At 43.5% G+C, this 23,102-nt stretch overlaps 1 protein-coding gene across 2 annotated transcripts in view; it reads right to left on the reverse strand.

Annotated features, from left to right (window-relative positions):
• Nucleotides 1-8,373: 8,373 nt before the first annotated feature.
• Nucleotides 8,374-23,102, reverse strand: part of usp11 (ubiquitin specific peptidase 11) — a 29,511-nt gene continuing 14,782 nt past the window's right edge. The window contains exons 13-21 of one of the 2 annotated variants that reach the window (XM_030056546.1): nucleotides 21,314-21,520; nucleotides 19,570-19,691; nucleotides 18,433-18,975; nucleotides 18,124-18,194; nucleotides 17,615-17,727; nucleotides 16,391-16,540; nucleotides 15,284-15,399; nucleotides 13,400-13,488; nucleotides 8,374-11,911 (exon numbers count right to left, since the gene is read on the reverse strand). In XM_030056546.1, coding sequence (XP_029912406.1) covers nucleotides 11,735-11,911; nucleotides 13,400-13,488; nucleotides 15,284-15,399; nucleotides 16,391-16,540; nucleotides 17,615-17,727; nucleotides 18,124-18,194; nucleotides 18,433-18,975; nucleotides 19,570-19,691; nucleotides 21,314-21,520 — 1,588 coding nt within the window. In that variant the 3' untranslated portion in view covers nucleotides 8,374-11,734. Of the gene's footprint in view, nucleotides 11,912-13,399; nucleotides 13,489-15,283; nucleotides 15,400-16,390; nucleotides 16,541-17,614; nucleotides 17,728-18,123; nucleotides 18,195-18,432; nucleotides 18,976-19,551; nucleotides 19,692-21,313; nucleotides 21,521-23,102 lie in introns of both variants that reach the window. The other variant, XM_030056545.1, reaches the window with a different exon arrangement.

Genomic DNA, 23,102 nt, shown 5'->3' on the forward strand with positions numbered 1-23,102 from the left:
TTGTTTGTAATGTTAGCGGCTAGCGGTTAGCAACACAGGAGCCAAATGAACGGAGGATCGACACGGAGCAACGAGGAAACACGTTGCCTTCTGGGTATTTAGCCCAAACCAGCTGTGCAGTGATTTCCTGACATGAGACTGAACCGTCGACCCGTTTCATGAATCCACCAGGAGCTGACGGCATATAAACTGTTTTGAGACCAAAGAGGATTTTCCTACCTCGTCTGGACAATAACAGCCTATATTCTATTCTATTCTATTCTATTCTATTCTTATCTAATCTAATCTATAGATCACAGTGAGAGCTGTTTTTAATCTCAAGCCCCTCGGTTTAGAAGAAGATTCGGTCTTGATCCTGCAGCTCCTCCTGGAGAAACTCTGTTTGATGAATATTTATCAAAACCAGGGATCGATCGATACAGATTTCTCAGGGCCGATACTGATTGGTCGTGATCAGATGATACTGATAACCAGTAATATTTAGGGTCAATATTCATCTGCAGTAAATTTCAGGATTAGTGTCAAAATGTCTATAGTGTTAGAAACACCAACACCAAGCTTGTTTTGCATCAAGAAATGTTTAATTAACACGATTATATTAGTAAAATAAATAAATAAATAAATAAATAAATAACAATGCAAAAAAGAAGAGAAAAAACAGAAAAAAATACCAGAAAATAATTGGAAAAAAAAACCCACAACAAAACAAAAAATTACTAAAAACAAACAAACAAAACAAACAAAAAAAAAACAGATAATTTGACCAACAAAATTCCAAGAAAACTACATTTTTGCTTATTAAGATGATATATTTAAAAGTCAGATCTGTGTCTGTCAAACTGAATCAAATAAAAACCCAGCTTAACTTTAAGAAACGAGGCCCCGCCCACTCACTTTTGTCCCGCTGTCTGTCAGACTGAGAGGCGGACTCTGATTGGTTTTCATATCAGCCATTATGTAAGTCAAAATTACCACAACAATTATTGATAATTCTGAAGAATGGCACTGATCATCGATCACCTGAGTCCCACCGCCCGCCTGCGCCGCCTCGTCCCGCCTGCGGCTCCTCAGCACGAGCAGCAGGCCACGATGACGCAGGGATGATTCATAATTCACAATTCATTCATAATTCATCCAGGGATAAAAAATAAATAAATAAAGGTTAGGAGCGTCGCAGGGAGCCTGACATGTGGATTTAAAAGTGTTTGGAAGTCACTTCGCTTTTTTAGTCGAGCAGCTCGGCCTGACGAGACGGGACGGGACGGGACGGGACGGGACGGGACGGGACGACAGGAGGAAACCAAGCCAGTGTGATGAAGCAGATTCTGTTTAACACGAAAAACCAGAGCTAAATAAATGTGAACAGAACATGGAGCTGATGTGGGAATGATCCGGTGGTTTAGCTCTTATGATTAAATGAACTGGACCATAAAAAGTGAAGGGGTATAAAAGTTAAGGAATATTTTAATTTTGTCATTTGACTATATATAACAATATCAATCTATCTACCTATATATGTCTATAGCTATATCTATAGATGTACACACATACATGCATATGCATATACAGGTATATATGTATGTATGTATTTACACATACATTCATATATATATATATATATATAATTATATATATATATATACATATATATATATGCACACACACACACACACACATAAATATATAAACACATACATACAGACATGTTTTTTTTTCATGAATGTATGAATGTATGACTTTATGAGTTGTTTCTCCTGGTATCTCGCCCTCCTCCCTCGGCTCCATCATTTCTTTTCCTCTGCAGCGGCACAAAGACGCCGTCATACAACACAGCTGGAGATTTTTTTTTTTCTGTTTCTTTTTTCCTCCTCTTACTTCTTTTGCTGCTCTCTTCATCTCTCCATCCTCCTCCTCCTCTTCCTCGCCTCTAACAAGAATACTGATGCTGCACCAGTCTTTGAAGTGGACGAGCATCTCCTCACTAATCACAGCAGAGAAAGACAGACAGACAGAGAGAGAGAGACAGACAGAGAGACAGACAGAGACAGAGAGAGAGAGAGAGACAGAGAGAGAGAGACAGAGAGAGACAGACAGAGAGAGAGACAGAGAGAGACAGACAGACAGACAGAGAGACAGACAGAGAGACACAGAGAGAGACAGACAGACGGAGAGACAGAGAGAGAATTAAAAAGATGGAAGCTGAGCTGAAATCTCTGGAGAAAGTTGGAGAGTGAGTGACAGTGAAGACCAAAGCAGAGAGGAGGAAGAGCGAGAGAGCGAGCGAGCGAGAGAGCGAGCGAGGGAGGTGAAGGTGAGGAGGAGGAGGAAGAAGAAAGCGAGGGAGATAAAAGCGGAGAGGTGATGAGGAGGAAAGTCCTGGTTCCTCCTCTGATGTGGAGCGAAGAGCAGCCTGATGCAACACCTGAGCTCATGAATCATTCTGCCTGTGATGAAGAATCCTGAGCCCAGCCGCCGCCTCCTCCTGCAGGACCGGGACCGGGACCAGGACCAGGACCGGGACCGGGACCGGGACTGGGACCGGGACCGGGACAGGGACCAGGACCAGGACCGGGACCGGGACCGGGACTGGGACCGGGACCGGGACAGGGACCAGGACCAGGACCGGAACCAAGACTGGGACCAGGACCGGGACCGGGACTGGGACCGAGACCGAGACCGGGACCGGGACTGGGACCGAGACCGAGACCGCCACCAGGACCAGGACCAGGACGGGGACCGGGACAGGGACCGGGACAGGGACCAGGACTGGGACCGGGACCGGAACCGGGATAGGGACCAGGACCAGGACCAGGACCAGGACCGGGACCGGGACTGGGACCGGGACCGGGACCGGGACCACCGCCACCAGGACCAGGACCAGGACCGGGACCGGGACAGGGACCGGGATAGGGACCAGGACCAGGATGGGGTCTGGTACAGACCTTTGACTCCCAGGACAGCAGCAGGCGCAGTGTCCTGCTGGTCTGAACCAGCCCCTCCCTCCAGCAGCACTTAAGTCCAAAATAAAGTTCAAAAATACCTCTGGGGTTTCAGAGAGAATAGGCTTTTATTTTGAAGGTTTTATTTCACCCTCTTAATGAAATTCACATTATTTCTTTTTAATTAAATTTTTTTAGTGGAGTTAAATTTTTTAATGGAGGTAAATTTGTTGTAACTTTTTTTTTTTTTTTTTTTTTTTTTTTACAAATTTCTTTCTAATTTGCTCTCCGTTTTTTTCTTGTGTTTTTGAAAGAAATCAAAAAATGGGGTAAAAAAAAAAAAAATGGTGAAAAAGGGTGACGGGCCAGTTAGCAAAAAATGTTGGACTAAATAAATAATAACACACAAAATTATCAATACAATTACCAGAAAATTAGCAAAAATACATTGTAAATAAATACAAGAAAACTATATTCATATTCACACACACACACACACACACACAAACACACACACACGTATCTATATCTACATCTGTCTATCTGATAGACAACTGTGTGATCAATTTAATCAATTTAATGCACAGCAACTGCCTAGCAACCACCGGGAACACCATAGCAACTGCCTAGCAACCACCGGGAACACCATAGCAACTGCCTAGCGCCGCTCTAGTAACCACCTGGAACACCATATCAGTCATATTGCTATGCCGTAGCAATCACTCGACAACACAAAAACAATCGCCTAGCAACCGTCCAGAGCATCTGTGTCACCGTTAAGCAAACCCCTAGCAACCACCCTGACGCCATAGCAACCATTTAGCAAACTATTAAACAAATCACCTTCTGCAGCCGGCACGGCGAAGGGAAAGGCAGCTCGGCACGCGACCACACACACACCAGCACATCAGGCTGGCACAATAATTAGATTATAATTAGGATTATTTGTAAAGAATTGTGGGTAATGTAGTCCAGCTGCGTTAGCGTTGGGAATAAAGTCTCTTAAAGTTGAAGTCAGAGTGAATAACAGCTTCTGGAACGTCGGAGTCGAAGGGAGGTGAAGCCTGAGCCTGCGAGGCGGCGCCGGTGGGCAGACTGAGGCGTGGCCAGGGGGCGTGGCCGGGGGCGTGGCCTATCACAGCACAGTGAGGAACCTCCAAACTGCGTCATGTGACCTGGGAAAGAGTTTGTGGAAGGTTTGGTCACGAGGTTAGGACGGGACAGGGCAGCAGAGGGAACGTCCCGCCGCAGACTCAGCGTCTTTATTTCGGCGTGAAACAGAAGCGGCGGCTCCGTCCGTCAGACAGGAAGTCGTTAAGACGCAACAGGATGTGTGTGTGTGTGTGTGTGTGTGTGTGTGTGTGTGTGTGGCTTCGGTTTGAGTGACGAGTCGCCGCTGGAGGTGAACACACCTGTACCTCTGCTGCTGTGTTATGTTTGGACAGCAGCGACTCGCTTCAGTTCACTGAGCACACACACACACACACACACACACACGCGCACACATAGGCCCTGCTGGTCAACCGTTACACACAGCTGTGCGTTTATGTGTGTGTGTGTGTGTGTGTGTGTGTGTGTGTGTGTGTGAATACGCCTACTTACTCTTTTACATAATCCGTCATGAATAAACATGAGATGATTTATGAATAAACATAGAACACACACACACACACACACACACACACACACACTGGTGCTGGGAACTCTCACCCATTCAGAAGGCCATGAATATTCATCCGTACAACAGCCCTCCCCCCTCCCCCCTCTCTGACAGCTCTATAGTCCAGTCAGACTGACACTTGTTCTGCTAAGCCTCTCCTCCTCCTCCTCCTCCTCCTCTTCACTCCTCTTTTCTCCTGCTTCTTCTTCTTCTCTTCCCTTTTTCCCACCACTCCTCCATTTCTATCTCCTCCTCTCCTCTGATCAGGTTTCCTGTGTTGAATCTGATCACTAATACTTTTTGGACCAAAACAGTTCCCATACACAGCAGGTTAAAGCTCCACCTCAGTGATTCTGCATGTTTGGTCTGATTTACTGGAATGTCTTCATATTTTCCACGTCAACAATTTATCAAATCCTACAGGGGTCAGAACTCAAGATTTCACAGCACAGAGTCAAAATGTGAGTTTTCGGTGGAAGCAGCCGCCTTATAACGAAGTCCTCAACATTCAGAAACCACACAGCTGATAATCGGCTGTGGGAAGCAAAACGTTTCCCCGCTTAGGGACTATTTTCCCTGGCGGAGGAGGAGGAGGAGGAGGGAGCGTTTCAGAGTGAAAAAGTCCTGAAAAGCCAACAGTGCTGCTGCTTTTAGGAAAACTCATGTGGAGGACTTTATTGGGCTGATGGAAAACTGGAGTGAAGAAAGTGTGAAGGCTCTGAAAGTTCATGTTCATATCGTAGTGGAATGAATGGAGGAAAGGGAGGAGGAGTGATGTGGCAGCTCTGAAAGCCCACTGCTCGCTCTGGGAGGAGAGCAGAGGAACGTGAAGGAGAGGAACCTCTGGACATGCAGAGGAACCGGAGTGGAGACTAATGTAAGACTAATGTAAGAACCGCCCACCTCATTAACATACAACACAGAAATACAGAAATAAATAAATGTGGAAATGTAGAAATACAGAAATAAATGTAGGAATAAATCAATAAATGTAGAAATAAAAGAAGGAATAAATAAATGAGTAAATGTAGAAATAAATAAAAGTATAAATAAATAAATGTAAAAATAAATATATAAATACATAAATAAATAAATAAATGTAGAAATAAATAAATATATAAATAAATAAATGTAGAAATAAATAAATATGTAAATAAATAAATGTAGAAATACACAAATAAATAAATAAATGCATGAATAAAAACAGAAATAAATAAATAAATACATGTAGAAATATTTATTAATTTAATTATTTATGCATTTATATATTTATATGTGTATTTATTTATTTATTCATTTATTTATTGTTTTGTCATTTTTCGTCCTTCATAGATTTAAAGCTTCTCAGCTCCAAACATAAAATATGAAAACTGAAGTGTTTGGTTTAGTTTTCCTGCTGTCGGCCAATCAGAGCCCAGCACAGTGAGGGACGTCTCACACAGCCTCATGTGTCTCTGATGTTGCAGGACACCATGAAAAAAAGCTCATTTAGCAAACATTTCCCTGGGATGCAGCAGCACGTTGTTGGATCTCCACCAGAAGGCGAGAGCATCTGATGCTAAAAGGGGAAAAAGAAAACTTTGCTCATAATTATTAAAAAATGTATTTAAAAGTCCCCAGATTACAGATTTCTTGTGTTTAAAGAGACTTACTCACTGCTCAACGGTTATTAATCCACCCTTAGGATTTATCTTAATTTATTTTATAATTTTATTCCTGAATTATCCCTGAAATACAACTTTGAGCATAAATTCACACCAGATGGGAAGATGATATTTTTGCATCATCGAGGGATTTCATTCAACCCCGAGAGACCAGACTGGTGAAATTAAAACAAAGACGTGTTTATGGACAGTTGATATTTAACACACACACACACACACACACACACAGCACCCTGAACAAACACAGATAAAAGCTTCACTCCCGCTGTGTGCTGGCCTGTGACGGACCCTGACCTTTACCTGACCTTTACATCACTGGCACACACACACACACACACACACGCAGGTCTCACATTATTCAGTTTTTATGGTTATGCTTTCAAATCTGCTCATGAAGTCTGTAAATGTTTGTTGTGCAAATTTGAATTCTTTATTCAGAATTCTGTTTATTTCTGTGTTCATTGGTTTGTTTCAGATGGTCTGCATTTTGTATTATTTGCCCACAGTGTGTGTGTGTGTGTGTGTGTGTCGGTCTCTCTGATGTTCAGGAGGAACTCAACAACCTGGCTGACCTCAGGCCAGCGGTGTGTGGCTGTCAGTGTCGCACCGCCCCCCGGTGGCCGCACAGACTCACTGCAGGCAGAGCAGAGCTGCTGCTGACGTCAGATTAGATTCATATTCACAGATTAATATCCTTTAAATAGGGAAAAAAAACTATGGAGCTGGAGAGGTAACAAGGAGATCCTGCTGATCTGAGCCCAGAATCAGCAGATTGTTTTCCTCTGAATTGGCCCAAGTCTCAGCAACGTCTCTTCAGAGTCCAGATGCTGAGGAGGAGGTTGGGGTTCTGGACTCAAACCAGCAGGATTTCCCTCTGACTGGATCCAACAGGAGGAGGACAAACTGGTTTCACTGTTTTTTTTTCCCTCATAAAATTGTCTTTTCTCTTGTAAATTTACAACTTTAATTTCAGAAAATATCCGACTTTTTTTTCCTCATAAATTTACCCCATCTTACTCTGCTCTGATTTTTTTTCTCCCTACAGTGGCCCAAATACACTGCCGTACACATCAGACTCAAATTATTTTCTAAAAACTAAAAATCTAAAAAAAAGACTAAAAAATTATTAGTTACTTGTTCAGTCCATTTTGAGAAGAGTGACTTGCACTGGAGTCAGTCTCACGTCTTAAATCTGTTTTTCACATTTTAACCCACAGTGTGTGTGTGTGTGTGTGTGCAGCCTCTCTGTGGAAACACTCTTTTCTCTTCTGTCGCTCTCTGGCTTTTTTCTGTTGCCTCGGGCCCCCAGGGGCCTCAGGGGCCGGCCCCCAGGCTGCAGCCGAGCCGGAGCCACAACAAAGTGACGAGAGAGTAAAATCCGCCGGCTGACAGGTTTGTGGTCAGAACAATCATCCATTTATTCATATCAAAAGATAATAATCATTCAATAGCAATCAATAAAATATTTTCATCTGTTATTTGACAGGGAAGACCAAAGAAAGAAATCACCCCCAGATTTCCCCTGCGCCTCTCAGCCACGTGACCCGGAGTGATAAGAATAATAACAATAATAATAGTGATAATAATAATAATAATATTAATAATAATACATTTATTACAATACAAAAATACTGTACAGAGAGCCAGTTTAAAAATCAACAGGAGCCGGAAACAAAGCGCCGCTCATCTCGCCGCTCCGTCAGCGAACCAAACAGACTCAAACAGGAAACAAAAAACAAACAAAAAAACAAAAAAAAGAGATTCAATCCAATGAAACAACGGCAGCAGTGAAACGTGAAATTCTGTGAAACTGTTTTCTGCCGGAACGATACAAATTTCATCTATAAATATGAAAAATAAGCCCGTCGATATCCTGCACCGGCTGATCATCACAATCATCTGCAAAGAAAGATTGTATTTTATAAAGTATTGGAAAATCTGAAGGAGCAGACTGAGGCCTTTCTATAGATCTGTGTGTGTGTGTGTGTGTGTGTGTGTGTGTGTGTGTGTGTGGTTAAGAACAATATCTGACATCTCAAATTATTCAATTAAAAAAATAAATACCAGAGGACATGAAAACAACCAAAATATACAAAGCAATAATCATTTCCCATCCCTGGCTGCTTTGTTCACCATCAAATCTTTTTTTGTGTTTTTTTTTTTTTTTTTTCTCTTTCTCTATCATAAACACTCAAATTACCCAGAATCCCCTCCGGCTGGTCCCTGGTTCCTAAACATTTTCTCCAGACTTGAGTGAGATTTTTGCACATGTGGAGGGGAAAACAGGTCTGATGTTCACTGCTAAAAATTACCAAAAAAAAGAAAAAAAAAAAAAAAAAGTGAAACACTTGTGATTCCAACTGTCTGATCTTTGTAATTAAAATAATTTCTTTTGATAGAACAATGCTGATAATGTGTTTTTCTGTTAATTTCCTGCCATAAATAATTTCTGTCAGGAAAGTTTAAAAAAAAAAAAAAAAAAAAAGGTCTCTTATTTTGAAATGAAACTGAAAACCCCCTCAGAGGTGAAGTCATCGGTGTGTTCAGGTTCTGTGGGGAAACTGAAGGTGAAGCGGCTTAAAAATGCACAAACTGAGACGGCGCGACAGGATTCTCAACTTTCCAAGTGTTTTTTTTTTTTCTTTTTGAAGACCAAACTGAATTTTCATATTTCAGACCGGTGTCGGACGCCTGACGGATTTCGACTCGTCAAGCCGACAAAAACTAGGATTTAAATTCGACCTCGCCGACACCAACAGCGTGTAACCGCGGCTTCGCTCTTCATCCTTCTCGTCCGGGTGTGTGACGTTCATCTTGGCGTCGGGTGAAGAGCGCTCGCTCGGCGGCGGGGAACCCGTTTCATCCTCACAGCAGCTAAACGTGGAGAAGACATTTGGCCTTGGACAGGAAGCGCCAGCGCGGTGAGAGAGTTTCACTTGTTTCTCATGCAGATCCTCCAGACTGAGATCCAGAGGCTTTTACTTTGAAATAAAGTTATCCACCGCATTTCAACATCCTGTCTTTTGTTTCAGGAAAGTCCTCGAAACCCAAAAAGGTGCATCGGACGAGTGGCACCTCAACATGCTGGCACGTTTTTTTTTTTTTTTTGTGTTTTTTTACTTTCCTCTGAGAAGATCCAGATCCTGTGACTGAACAGAGGAACCGGAAACTTCCTACCTGAACCTGAACGCACCTCAACCTGCTGTCTGAGCCAATCACAGAGCCACTAAAGGAAGGACGTCTTATCTTCATCGTATCAAACGAGTGATGAAGACGCTGGATCGGTCGGTCCGTCAGGGAGCGACTGGATCAGAAGACGAAGACGTTCCTTCAGAGTTTCCGTCCGCCGGGGAAGGAACTCCTCTTGGTCCGAGCTCGTCCCACCTGTGGACTCCAGGCTTCAGCCGAACTTCGACCTTCCACCTGACGTCTGCTGACACCAGGCCGAGCGATACCGGCGCCTGGGTCTCAAACCAATGCTGCATTCGAGAAATCCTGGGAATCGCCTGGGAATTTAAACCTCCCAGTTCCCACCGGGGCGCGTTCGAGACTTCCTCTTTGGAAAACAGGAAAACAAACGAGGCTGCTGATGTCTGCTGCTGAAGCTAAAAATCAAAGAATCGTGAGCAAAAAAAAGAAGGTGTTCATTACTCGCGATCGCCCGAAATTTTACCCCACATTTTTTGGACCGATATAAAAAAGTTGGTGCTGAAAATGAAATAGCACAGACGAAGAATCAGATAAAACCTTACATTATAAAATACCTATGTGCTTGTTTTGAGTTTTCCCCCGTCAGAGGGCTTGTTGTGGTGGAGGTTCAGAGATCAGACACGAGTTCCCCAGGTGGGACGTCCCATTGGGAGGGGCGTTCGAGAGCATGGTACGTGGGACTTCTCGCCATTCCCAGGACGCCTCGAATGCAGCATTAGAGGTCCATTTGGCATCACCAACAACAACAACAACAGGATGGGCTTTTTGGTCTGTGAATCTTCCTCATCGTCATCTTCTTCCCCCAAAAAATCAGTCCACACACCGGGAACCCGTTCACTGAAATCAATTCGACCGATCCCAGCAGTTCCCCCGGCGCTCGGACGTTCTCCACAGAGACACGAGGAACACGGGCGACGTTCTGAGGCGACAGAAATCAGCAAAACGCACGACAAGAATCCTTTATCGTCGGCATTTCTGGATCTGTTTTTCGAGACAGACGGCTGCGTTCCTCATTCTGTTACTTGAGGAAAAGGGAGCGGAGCGAGAAAACGAAAGACTCCGTTCACACCGAAGGACAAAGATGACGTTAAAAACTTTCAAACCTCCAGCTGTTAAAAACTGAAAAATATTCATCAGGGACGGTGGTTTACGCATCACAGAAGATTCTAGACTTTAAGGAAAAAAACTAAGGGAATAATCGCTGACTGTTTCTGCTGCCTCGGCGTGTTGCCCGTGTCCTCGCCGCTCCGGCCTGCCGCACCGTCTGGGTGGGCGGGACATAATGCGACGGCTGGGTCGTGATTGGCTGATGCCGAGCGACGCTGCCTCAAAGGTTCGGCTGTAGTCGCGTCCTCGTCTTCACCGGACGACGAAGGAAGGGAAACGAGGTGAAGTGACTCCGTTTCTGGATCCGTGGGTTGGAGGCGACGTCTGTGAGGAAGCTTCGGCGTCGCCTGATCTCGTTGTCGTTGGGAGCCGGCGTCTCGGAGCGCCAAAGTTCTCGATTCAGAGGAAAAAGAGGCGGTTCTAAAGATCTACCGAACTGGCCCAAAACTCTCTGGCCGATGGGATTTTCAGGGCATGACGGGACGTTCAGGTGATGGCTGGTCTAACAGAGAACTCACCAGCCGGTCGCTCCTCCCTCTTCCTCCTCCTCCTCCTCCTCGCTGTCCTCTCATTTCCACCGGGGTTTGACCGATGCCGGCATTCAGTGTCCCACGTTCTCCTGAAGTTCTGCTCCTGAAGCTTCTCATCACGTCACGTCACTGGACATGTAAATTCTTTTGGCGTGAAAATTAAACCTCCAGAATGTCAGCCTTCAAAAAGCCGAATCGTTCAAAGCCCGGTGAGCGAGCAGCAGGTAGGGGGCGCTCACAGCTGAGAGGAAAAGGGAGGAGAGAAGATCTGAAGTAATGATGATGATAATCTTTAAATGCAGGAATGTTAAGTTTTTTCTGTTTTAAAAGGGTGGAGGAGTCGGAGAGCGGCGGCGAGGCTCCCGCCCACAGGCAGAGCTGTTCAAGTGTTGTCGGAAAAGAAAAGAAAAGTAAAGAAAGAAAGAAAGAAAGAACACAGTGGCATAAAAACGAGTGAAAAACAAAACAAACAAAACAAAACAAAAGAAAAAAAGGCCCGTTCTTTTAACAAAGGAAAAGCAAATTAAAAATCAAGCGACACTGGAGGGGGGGCGGGGTGTTAAAAAAAAAAAAAAAAAAAAAAAAATCTCAAATCAAATCAAAACTAAACATTTGCTGATTCGTTCAGTCTGTTTCCATGGTGACACAGGAAGCGGCGCCCGGCTCGGCGTCGTCGTTGCTACAGGAAGTGATGTCGTTGGCGGGCTGGGCCGAGGGGGCGGGGCTTGCGGAGGGGGCGGGCAGAGTGGGTTTTCTGATCTTGTCTTGCCGGTGGTAGAACAGCAGATAGGCAGCGTTGGTCTGCAGGAAGAAACAGGTTTAACATCATAAAGTGGCCGGAGGCTTCAACCAGGGTGCAAAAATCTGTTTTCCAAACCTGACAGGGGTTTGGGGGAAAAGAAAAATCCCTAAACTTTTAGAAAAGTCATGAATTCTTTCAAAAAAGAAACCACGTTTATCATAATCATGGAGTTGAAATTAAAAGAAATTACAGGTTTGAGCTGAAAATCTGGGATGAAAATAAAATGCATCATATGAGTTGAAGTTCATTTAAAGCCCAAATCTCCAGTTGAGTTTCCATAAATATATTTTATTCAGATTTTGAGGTTTCGCTTTAGAAAAGATGGACGGAAACAGCAAAGCTGGGATCTAAATCAACCAGAACCTGAACTTGAACTCTTCAGGATAATTCGCAAAACTTCCTTTATGGAAACCGGCATAAATTCACTTTTTATTTATTTATTTTTTTGTGTTGAATTTTTGAAGTGCGCTTAAAATATGTGAAACGTTCAGGATGGAAACCAGCTGACCAGGTGACGTTCACAACAAAAAAACCCCAGACAAAGCATCACTCTCAGATCAGAGCGAGCTACCTTTCCATCCAAACAGGTAAAGGATGTAAACAGCTGATTTTGGGAGGAGAGGAGGTTTGTCATTATGAGGTTTTGTATGAAATTCAGGGTTTCCCCCAGTGCTTTATAGGCCTGGTGGGCCGCCAGGCTTTTCTTGCCCCCCCGCCAGGCTAAGCGTCGCTTGTTTATTTATTTTAAATAGTTTTTTATGCACCAGAAACAGTGATACCAAAGACGGTATATGAGCTTTTAACCGCATCTGGTGATACGGTTGAAAGCGCAGTGGCGACATCTTACGGTCGATACGTGAACACTTTCTTTTTCCGAAGTCGGAGGAGAACTGGAGGAGACAATGAGCCTGCTCGTTCACCCCCAGGCCGAGGGGAGTGCATCCCCGGCGAGCCGACCGAGCCGCGGCTCGATGACGAGGCAGAGCCAGTGCGAGTTAGCATGGATGTTAGCACGTCGTCAGAGCAGAAATTACCAGGATAACACCACCAAGTTGGAATATGGCAGGATTTTACATAAGTTGAATGAAATGTTGTTTTTGAGTGGAATATGAACGTATGTCTGGCAAACGTATGTCTGACATAGATTGTGTAACCAAGTGAAGAGTCGCCACTCGGCTCTATTTTCACTGGCTAACAGCAGCACACTGGCTTAGCTTGTCTATTCAGAGAAGAGGTATCACTTTGGCTTATTTTTCAATCTATGTTATCACAGGTGTGTTTGATAAGTAATTTACATTTTTAAAATAATAATAATAATTTAACATGTTGTTAAAGTATTGGAAGTATTGGAAAATGTTTTATTTATCATCACTACAGCTGTCATCACCTGCCTATAAAAATATGTTTCATACAGACTGATGGGCCGCTGCTGGAACTCACCTGTGTGTGTGTGTGTGTGTGTGTGTGTGTGTGTGTGTTATACTCACCACAATCTGTTCTTCTCTTGCGTAGGTCACTTTGCTGTCGTCAAAGTAATACCACTGACCATTATCCTTGTTCCGCGCATAGCTGGTGTCTGCAGGAACACACACACACACACACACACACACACACACACACACTTCAGGGGTCTGATAACCACTTTTGACATGATACGTTTCATATTCTAAGGAAAAGACAAAGAAAACAAAGCACAGAAAACATGAGACTGAGTTTTTCTGCGGTTCTCGTCCACGTTCAGGTCGCCGGCCTCGCTCCTTCAGAGAGTCGACCGTAAAAACATAAACGAGGCCAAACGCGTTCGAGCAGCTGAGTGACGGACGCCCGGCGGCACTCTGGAAAACAGAAACCAGAAACTCCTCGTCCTCCTCTGAGCTTTTGTCACGTTGTTTTCAGGACTGAACCCGACCTTTCGAGGACAGATCGACTCTTCCGTATCATTTTACAACACCCAGTAACTAACATCATCCTCCAAAAATAAATAAATAAATATAATAAAACCCAAATAAACACCACAACTCTTTGACTCTGAGTCCAGGCCTGTGGCTTTAAAGGGGGCAGCTCTGCTTGTTTCATCATTATTTTCTGATGTTATTTGATTGATTTACTAAAGAAGATTCAATAAAGGACAAGCAAACGGTGATGATGTGCCATTTTGCCCTGATGAAGGCGACACGGCGAAACATGTAGGCGTTTTAATTGTTCTGTAATGAACTAGCCAATTAATAAAGGCTTTTTAATGTCAATACCAGAGGAGCTGCCTTAGTCCATCTGTTTGTTTTTTAACAACCAAACGATGTTCTTCTCCCCGTGTTTCATTCATAATAAACCTGCGTGGTGCTTTAACATGAGCAAGCGAGGCAGAACAGTTTTTTTTTTTTGGGGGGGGGGGGGGACAGGAAGTTATAAAGCTCCTATTTAACTTTGTTTAGCTCAATAAATAGGGTCCTAAAGTCCTAAATAAAGGCCTTAAGTGAGATACAGTGGTCCCTCGTTTATCGCGGGAGTTACGTTCTAAAAATAACCCACAATAGGCGAAATCCGGGAAGTAGTCAGCTTTATTTTTTACAATTATTCTAGATGTTTTAAGGCTGTAAAACCCCTCACTACACACTTTATACACTTTCCTCAGACAGGCATTAACATTTTCTCACTTTTCTCTCTTGTTTAAACTCTCAAAGTTCAAACCTTCGTAGAAAAATAAGTCCAGTATTATAGAATGAACGCATTCTGTACTGTACAGGAGACACGGCACGGAGGAGACTGACTGACAATGGTCTACAGTCCCTTAGCCAATCAGGACGCAGAACACAATGCGCTGTAAAAAAAAAAAAAAAAAGCATGCAAAATTGCACTAAAAAAAAATCTGCAAAACTGCGAGGCCGCGAAAGGTGAACTGCGTTATAGCGAGGGACAACTGTACTCCAGCTTCACAAACATCACGGTGTAAATAAAGCTTTTATCAGACGACGTTACAGGTGCAGGTTCCGACCTCATCACACCTGTCAGTGAGTTTCAAAGTGAGAACCGTGCAGTTTCCCGTCCTGTGTTTTAAATTTGGCAGCATTTCAGTCCCAAACTGGGTCAAGCCGGATCTGATGACACCGTTCACATTCAGAGGCTGTAAAGGCAGTTCAGTTTAAACCATAGGTATATATTTATGTTCACGAGTTGGTTATTTACAGGATCTCCAGTGTATCTGCGATGTATTACAGTCCAGACTGACTTCTCCAATGAATTCCAGTAGAGCCGCAAGTTCAACTTCCCGTTTAAATTCAACAGGAGTCTCGAGTCGGAGGAAAGTTCTCGGTTTCCGGGGATGCACAACCAACCAAAACCGAAAAACACGGCGACGAAGCGAGGCGACTTACAATGTCCGTCTCTGAGTCCTCCGTAGTGATTGGACACAGCGATGAGGTCATACCGGCTCGGAGGCTCCCCATTGGTCAGATTCTTCCTCAGGAGGCAGCCGGAGAAGTCCAGGTCTCTGAAACAACAACAGCAACAACAAAACAGTGTTCGCAAAGGATGACTCGTGATTTTCAAGGATTCAGTCACAAAACTATACACACAAAATTAAATGTCAACAGTAAATGTGACGATGGTAATCTAAAAAACAAAAAAACAACCCCCCCCTAAAAAACAAACAAACAAAAAAAACACAACAGAGAAAAGGAGAGAAAGACTTGATCTGCACTGAGCATGTGCAGCTGTCAGCAGAGATAGGATGGAAGTAAGATGTCTCACTCGCTAGCTACTTTCATCATCAACTCTGCAAAAAACGATGTGTTTAACTCAGAATATCATCCATTAAATCCTCTATAAAAAGTTGTTCTTGTTTTTTTTTTTTTTAAATCTATGTGTACAGTCTGATGAAGCTTCGTGTTTAAAAAAAAATGAGATTACAGTCTAGTTATGAATAAATGAAACTGTTTTCTGAGTCTGTGAGTGGAAAGGCTGTAGGCTAACGTTGCTGCTGCTTTCAGTCTTCAGACTTTTCGGTATTTTCTTACCCTGTTAACAGTAGCCGGGTTTCCATCCACCTATTTCTATTCACATTTTCAGAAATTGCGAAAAAAAAAAAAAAAAAACTTGGATGGAAACACCAGGAATTCGAAAAACGGCTGAAAATTTGCAAAAAAGTTTTTGCGCTTGGAGGGGGTGGATTTCTCAGCGTATCGATAAAAGAAAATGCGACTTTTTGCTGTGGAAACAGGTTTTGCGAATAAACGATGACTGGACCGGATACCACGTCACACTTCTACACTACAGTCTTATTATTAGTTATTATTATTATTATTATTATTAGTCTCTATAATAATGTCCACAGCAGCCTGAGGAGTTTCAGACTGACCCAGAAGATTTTAAGAAGAAAGATTTAACAAACTAACTAACAGGGAAGTCTGTCGCCCGCTTCAGCAGTTTATAACTATTCAAAGGTTGTGTGTGTGTGTTTGTGAGTGTGTGTGTGTGTGTACCTGAGTGGGAAGTCCACGATGCTGTCCAGCTTCTCCCTGGAGAACTTGGTGTAGGAAAACCTCTTGAGGTGGATGATGAGGACTTCAGGCAGAGACCACAGGTCCAGCTTCTTGGTGGCCAGCTGGTGCTTCTTACACACAGGGCAGTACCTGCACACACACACACACACACACACACACACACGTCAGATATGATGTGGCTCTAACACCCCTGATGACTCATGCGGTGTGTCTCCAGGTGCTTTTATGGCCAAATATTTTTTCTTTATTCATTAAAGCACTAAAGAAGCATTATCACTATAAAACCACAGTGCATGTTCAGGTTTTTATTGTTTTGCACGACGCTCACTGTGTTTCCTTCAAGGAATTTCAACAGTTAAAAAAACATCTAAGGGGTCATGTGCATCATATTACATAAAGCGGCCCTGGGCTGTGGTGTTTTATGAGAAACACGAGAAAAGCCTGCCTGAATAAACTCTACTGCAGAAAATAAATACATACATAAATAAATAAATAACTAAGCATGCAGTGCAGGTAAGTATGACGGTAGGAGCTACAAATTTGGTCGGTTTAGAGGTGAGTTATTTGTAAAACAAACAAACAAACAAACAAACAAAACAAACCTATCAGCTACATGAATCTGTGAGCTCTTACTAAAACAGTTTCCTTCAGCTTAGATGGCAAACTGGTCCTGTAATAAAGTGAACTGGGAGTTTACTGGGCCTTCATCTCTGCCTGCCCGGCTCACATTCACTCTGACGAGCATCAAACTCTCTGTTTAGTTTCTGAATTTCTTCATTTTTCTGTTAAACTGGCCGACTGTGAGACATTTTCATCAAAAAACAGTGGCAGTTAAATTTCATTTCCCTGTGATGGTTACATGCTGTGAGGTGATGAGGGGGCTAAATAACAGGAGGAGGTTCATATGGATTACAGGTGACTACAGTCTGCTGCACCTGTAATGACAGGTGGGTGTGAGGTGAGTTTCATAAAACCAAACCGGACAAGAAACAGATGAAATAAATGAAATGAAAAGGCAGTTTGGCCTCACACGTTCAAATTTAATGACATTTTAGACCGAATTTTCTTTAACTTGAGTTTAAGACCCTTTAAGACTTTTGGAGGACCTGCAGACACCCTGTTGTGAAATGTGACGCGTGTGTGTGTATGTGTGTGTGTGTGTGTGTGCGTGCGTGCGTGCGTGCGTGTGTGTGTGTGTGTTACCATGGGTTCTCCTCCTCCAGTGTTTCCACAGTGGTGAAGAGCTCGATGCACTCCTGCAGCTGCACTGTGGTCTGCTGCTGAGGAACCTCCATGCTGCCATGCTTCACGTATTTCTGCAGGGAGGAGGGGAGGGAGGGGAGGGGAGGGAGGAGAGGAGGGGAGGGAGGAGAGGAGGGGAGGAGGGAGGAGAGGAGGGGAGGGAGGGGAGAGGAGAGGAGGGGAGGGAGGGGAGAGGAGAGGAGGGGAGATAATTAAGTGTGAAACTCTCTGGCTGCCGTAAAACGTCAAAATGTCGCTGATTGTCTTTTGGACCTCGGAGCCGATGAGGTCCGACCCTCAGACGAGCCACATCTCTGAGGCTCCTTAACACACACCAGGGACTTTATTCATGACAGCGTGAAGAGTGAACACACACCTCCACATCTGCCCACACACACACACACACACACACACACACACACACACACACACACACACACACACACACAGAGACACACACACACACTTACCTCTGCCTCGTTTTCATTGTAGAACCTCTTTTTCATGTCAGGATCCCAGTCGATGGCCACATAGGGCTGAGCTGGAGGGAGAGAGAGAGAGAGAGAGAGAGAGAGAGAGAGAGAGAAAGAGACACAGAGAGAGAGAGACACAGAGAGAGAGAGAGAGAGAGAGGATTAAATCTGTACTCAGAAATACGAGGTAAAGCAACAGTGATCCAGAACACTGCAGTGTGTGTGTGTGTGTGTGTGTTTGTGTGTGTGTGTGTGTGTGTGTGTGTGTGTGTGTGTGTGTGTGTGTGTGTGTGTGCGCAGACGTACAGCTGAAGGACACGGCGCTGCCTCCCTCTCCCATCCCTCTCTCGGTCGTCCCGTTGGAGTTGACGGCCTGGATGGTGAACAGGCACTTCCTCTTCTTGCGACACGTCTTCCTCTTGGCCGGCTGCTCGGCGCCCTCCAGGCTGCCGGGCGAGCACGCCGCCGCCTCCTCCTTCTGCTCCTCCTCTTCCTCCTCCGTGGCTTCGCCGGGCCTCGGCGGTCGCTCGGGCGGCGACGGTGCGCCGTGATCGGCGTTGGCGCTCCCGCTCGCACTCGCGCTCGCACTCCCGCAGGCGTTGGTGCTGTTAGCGCTGTGGGCGGCATTGGCGGCAGCGTTGGCGACGGCGTTGGCGCCGCAGAGGGAGGAGGGCTCGGCTTCACCCTCAGACGTGCTGCTGGCCGCCTCCTCGCCGCGCTCCGGCGAGGGCTGGGTGTGGTTGAGGTTGGGGCGGGGCTCGGCCGCGGCGCCGCCGTCCGGTCGGCCGTCGCCGTGCGAGTCGTCTGTGTGGGAGGGGCCGGCTCGCTCCCCGTCCTCCTGCTCCTCGTCTGCAGAGACAACACGGACCAATCAGAGCGCAGGACACAGCAGCAGGGAGTCACATGACACCGAACACGCCTGCAGGCCCCGACTGAGCGTCCAGGAGGTGAACGGGTAGAAAAATCTCTCTCAGGGCTGAACAATAAATCTCTCACATCGTTATCGAGACGAGAACATGAAACAAAAATCCAAAGAGCAACAAATTATTAAAAAAAAAATCCCCTCAAGTGCTTTGATGAAGATTCTTAATTAAACTATGAGAAATAAAATAAATAAATAAATAAATAATAATAAAAATTAAAATTAAAATTAAAATTAAAAATAAATAAATAATAAAAATTAAAATTAAAAATAAAAAAAATAAAAAATAAAAAAAATAAAAAAGTATTTGCATTGTATCTAAATATGTGCATTAATCCTACAAAATATTACAATAATAAATGCAGAATTAGAATTGAGTATATGTTTAAAAAAAAAAAAAAAAAAAAAAAAAACAATTTTGGGATGTGGAGGGGAACAATAATCCATTAGATTAATGTTGGATTAGACCGCGCACGCGTTCCGTCGTTGCCATGGTAACTTGCCGTGTGACGGCACGTTACCGTCGCTGATGCCGTTGGTCTGAGTCTTGCACGCCGCTGCCGCCGCCGCCGCCTCCCCCTCTTCCTCCTCCTCCTCCTCTTCCTCCACCTCCTCAGATGGGTCAGGAGGTTGTACGTATCGCCTGCACACACACACACACACACACACACACACACACACACACACACACACACACAGAGTTAAGTATTTATGGCCAGTTTCCCGTCACCAGTGAGGCAGATTTTGTGTCGTGTTGTGTGTCTTTTTTGCCGCTCATCCTGTGGATTTTTCACTGAAATGTATATAAAATAAAAGTAAATAAATAAAAATAAATAAAATTGAATTATATAACAATTTTTTTTTTAAATTAACATGATATTTATCTCAGAATTCTGGGCAAAGTCTTCATAAAAAATAAATATCTGAGCGCTGTTTTGTGGCTCGAGTGCGTTTCAGCTGCAGAATCTGATCTCCTGCGGCGGCCATGTTGGCTCAGCTGATCCTGCTGAAGCCGCGCCGAGTGCAGCAGGTCAGAGCGGCTTTTCTGTCTGAACCACAGCAAAGTCCTGAGAGTCAGCAAACTACAACACAGCCTCCTGTAAAAACCCCAAAACACCGAGAGGGAAATAAAACCAAACAGCCGGGAGGAGGCAGACGTCAGATCAGGGAAACAGGCCAACACCACCTCAATTCAGAAACAAAACAAAACAAAACAAAAAACTAGCTTCCTCTTTTTTTTTTTTTTGGAATAAAGATTTTTTCCACAATTGTGAGATAATTGTGTCAGAAAAAAAACAGGCTGATTTTTTGTTCACTTCTGTGGTTTTTTACATTATGATGACAGTCACACAGACAGAGCAGTGACTGTTAGACACACTGCATGCCATCCAAGGTACTTAAAACACACATAATCACTGAATGTGTGGAACTAAAGCGCCTGAATGCAACGTTTTTTTGTTTTGTGTGTGTGTGCACGCTGACAGATGAAGAGATTTCAGTTTATTCTGCGTTCATAAAGCACATTCTGACCGTCCTCAACAGCAAGAAATGCATTATAAAATCGGTTTAGTTTCAAAATGCCCAATTTTATTTTGTTATATACAGCGGTCCCTCGTTTATCGCGGGAGTTACGTTCTAAAAATAACCCGCAATAGGTGAGCTCTGCGAAGTAGTCAGCTTTATTTTTTACAATTATTCTAGATGTTTTAAGGCTGTAAAACCCCTCACTACACACTTTATACACTTTTCTCAGACAGGCATTAACATTTTCTCACTTTTCTCTCTTGTTTAAACTCTCAAAGTTCAAACCTTGGTAGAAAAATAAGTCCAGTATTATAGAATGAACGCATTCTGTACTGTACAGGAGACACGGCACAGAGGAGATTGATTGACAATGGTCTACAGTCCCTTAGCCAATCAGGACGCAGAACACAATGCGCTGTAAAAAAAAAAAAAGCAAAATTGCACTAAAAAAAATCCGCGAAACTGCGAGGCCACGAAAGGTGAACCGCGTTATACTTGTAATTTGTGTCGCTACCCAACCTCAATCCAAATCAAGATTAAACAAAAAACAAAAAACAACAAAAAAAAAACAACAACTTTAATTTACCGAGTGTGTTTTAATGTGAGTTTTATGTTCGTGTTTCAGTAGTAAAGCTCCCAAACACAAAGGAATGAGAGTAACTGTGTCATTCACTTTCATTTTGTGTGTGTGTGTGTGTGTGTGTGTGTGTGTGTGTGTGTGTGTGCGTGCGCGGTCCTCACGCCAGCCTCTGCAGGAACAGGGTGTAGAGCGCCTCGCGGGTGCAGCTCCTCCTCGGCAGGTTGAGCAGCAGCGGGTGTCCGAACAGCGACGTCCCGTACGAGTTGCTCCCCGAGCCGTAGTCCCTGTAGTGCGAGCGCTCCCGCAGGTAGAGGGCCAGCAGCACCTCCTCCTCCTGCTCCTCCTCCCCGAGCACGCTCAGCTCGTAGCTGCACGCACACACACACACACACACACACACACACACAGGCAGGGTTAATGAACACAGCTTCTGAAATGTGAGTAAACTATGAGAAGAGCAGCTGGATGCTGATGTTTATTTGACTGGATGATTGAACTCTCCTTATCTATACAATCATGTACATACTTCAATTCCATCTGTATATTTCACATCTCATATCTCTTTTTCTTAGGTTAGCCCTTATTGTATATTTTTCGTTTTTAGCCTTTATAGTCTTTATTGTATATATTTAGCTTTTATTCTACAGGGTGACCCAAAAAAAAAAAAGGGAATCTTTGAAGTGCGTATTGGCAGACATGAGCAAGTGGCAGCACAATTTTTAAAAAAATGAATATTCCATCATTGTTTCTTAAATGGCATGTTTTAAGGTTTCAATTACTATGAATAAAATATTTTTCTTCCATCAGTCTTGGTTTTATTGGATTGTTAAAAAGTTCCCGTTTTTTTGTGTCACCCTGTATTTTATTTAACTTTATTATATGTTTCTACTGTTGCTGCTGGAACACCAGAATTTCCCTGGTTGGGATCAATAAAGTATATCTATCTATCTATCTATCTATCTATCTATCTATCGAACATCACACACTTAATGATCACACAGCGAACAGAGCGAACCAAACTGAGAGGAAACACGGCAGATCAGCTCCCGCTAAGAGCAAAGTGAGGAGAAATATCTGATTTTTTTTTAGTCCAGCAGACACAGCGGACTGAAAAACTGTGTACCTGTAGCGGTGATTAAAAAAAAAAAAAAAAAAAAAAAAAAAAACCTTTGGAAATGGTTAAATTTTCTGAAGAAAAACCTGTGATGTGTTGTAATGTGGATCTGTGGTGGTGCAATGGGGTGGGATTGGGTAGAAGTTCATTGAATTGTATGTCAGAATGTATTTTGTACATTTTAGAAAACTAATAAAAACACTTTGAAAAAAAAAAAAAAAAAAACTGAAGAAAAATGTGAGTGTGCTCGCTGCAGGTTGAAAAGTTTAAAGCGTGATTTAAAAAAAAAAAAAAGTGAAACTGTGTAGGCGGTTGGTGAGGCCTGTGTCACCGTCCTAACACTTAGCAGTCCAGTCATTTTAGGCCAAAGTTGGGGTCAACCTAGGACAAACTGCAAGAGAAGCAAACTCGACTGATTTTGTATCCTCAGTTTGTCCTGAGTGAGGGGAAAAAGTCCCAAGAAATCCCATTGGTGGAAAGTTTTGAAAATCACCACATATTAAACAATGACCACATATTACCAAAAAACACTGTTTTTAACACACAGGAGAAAGGGGTTCAACATTTTACTTTCAGATATCACTATAAAAATTCACAAGTTGATTACACACACAAAGACAAGAAAAAAAGTCAATTACAAGTTCTTTGAATTATTCTGTTTACACATGCATATCACACATTATCTCATTTGATATGCGCTAATAAGGAATATAAGGAATAAATGCCAGAACAGATATTTAAACAGTGAATTAAAAGTTACTATATATATAGTAACCTTTAAATTCACTGTTTAAATATCTGTTTCTATCTGTGTGTTAAAAAGGGCGTTTTTTGGT

Source organism: Myripristis murdjan, chromosome 7 (assembly GCF_902150065.1).
Source record: "Myripristis murdjan chromosome 7, fMyrMur1.1, whole genome shotgun sequence".
Classification (NCBI taxonomy): Eukaryota; Metazoa; Chordata; class Actinopteri; order Holocentriformes; family Holocentridae; genus Myripristis; species Myripristis murdjan.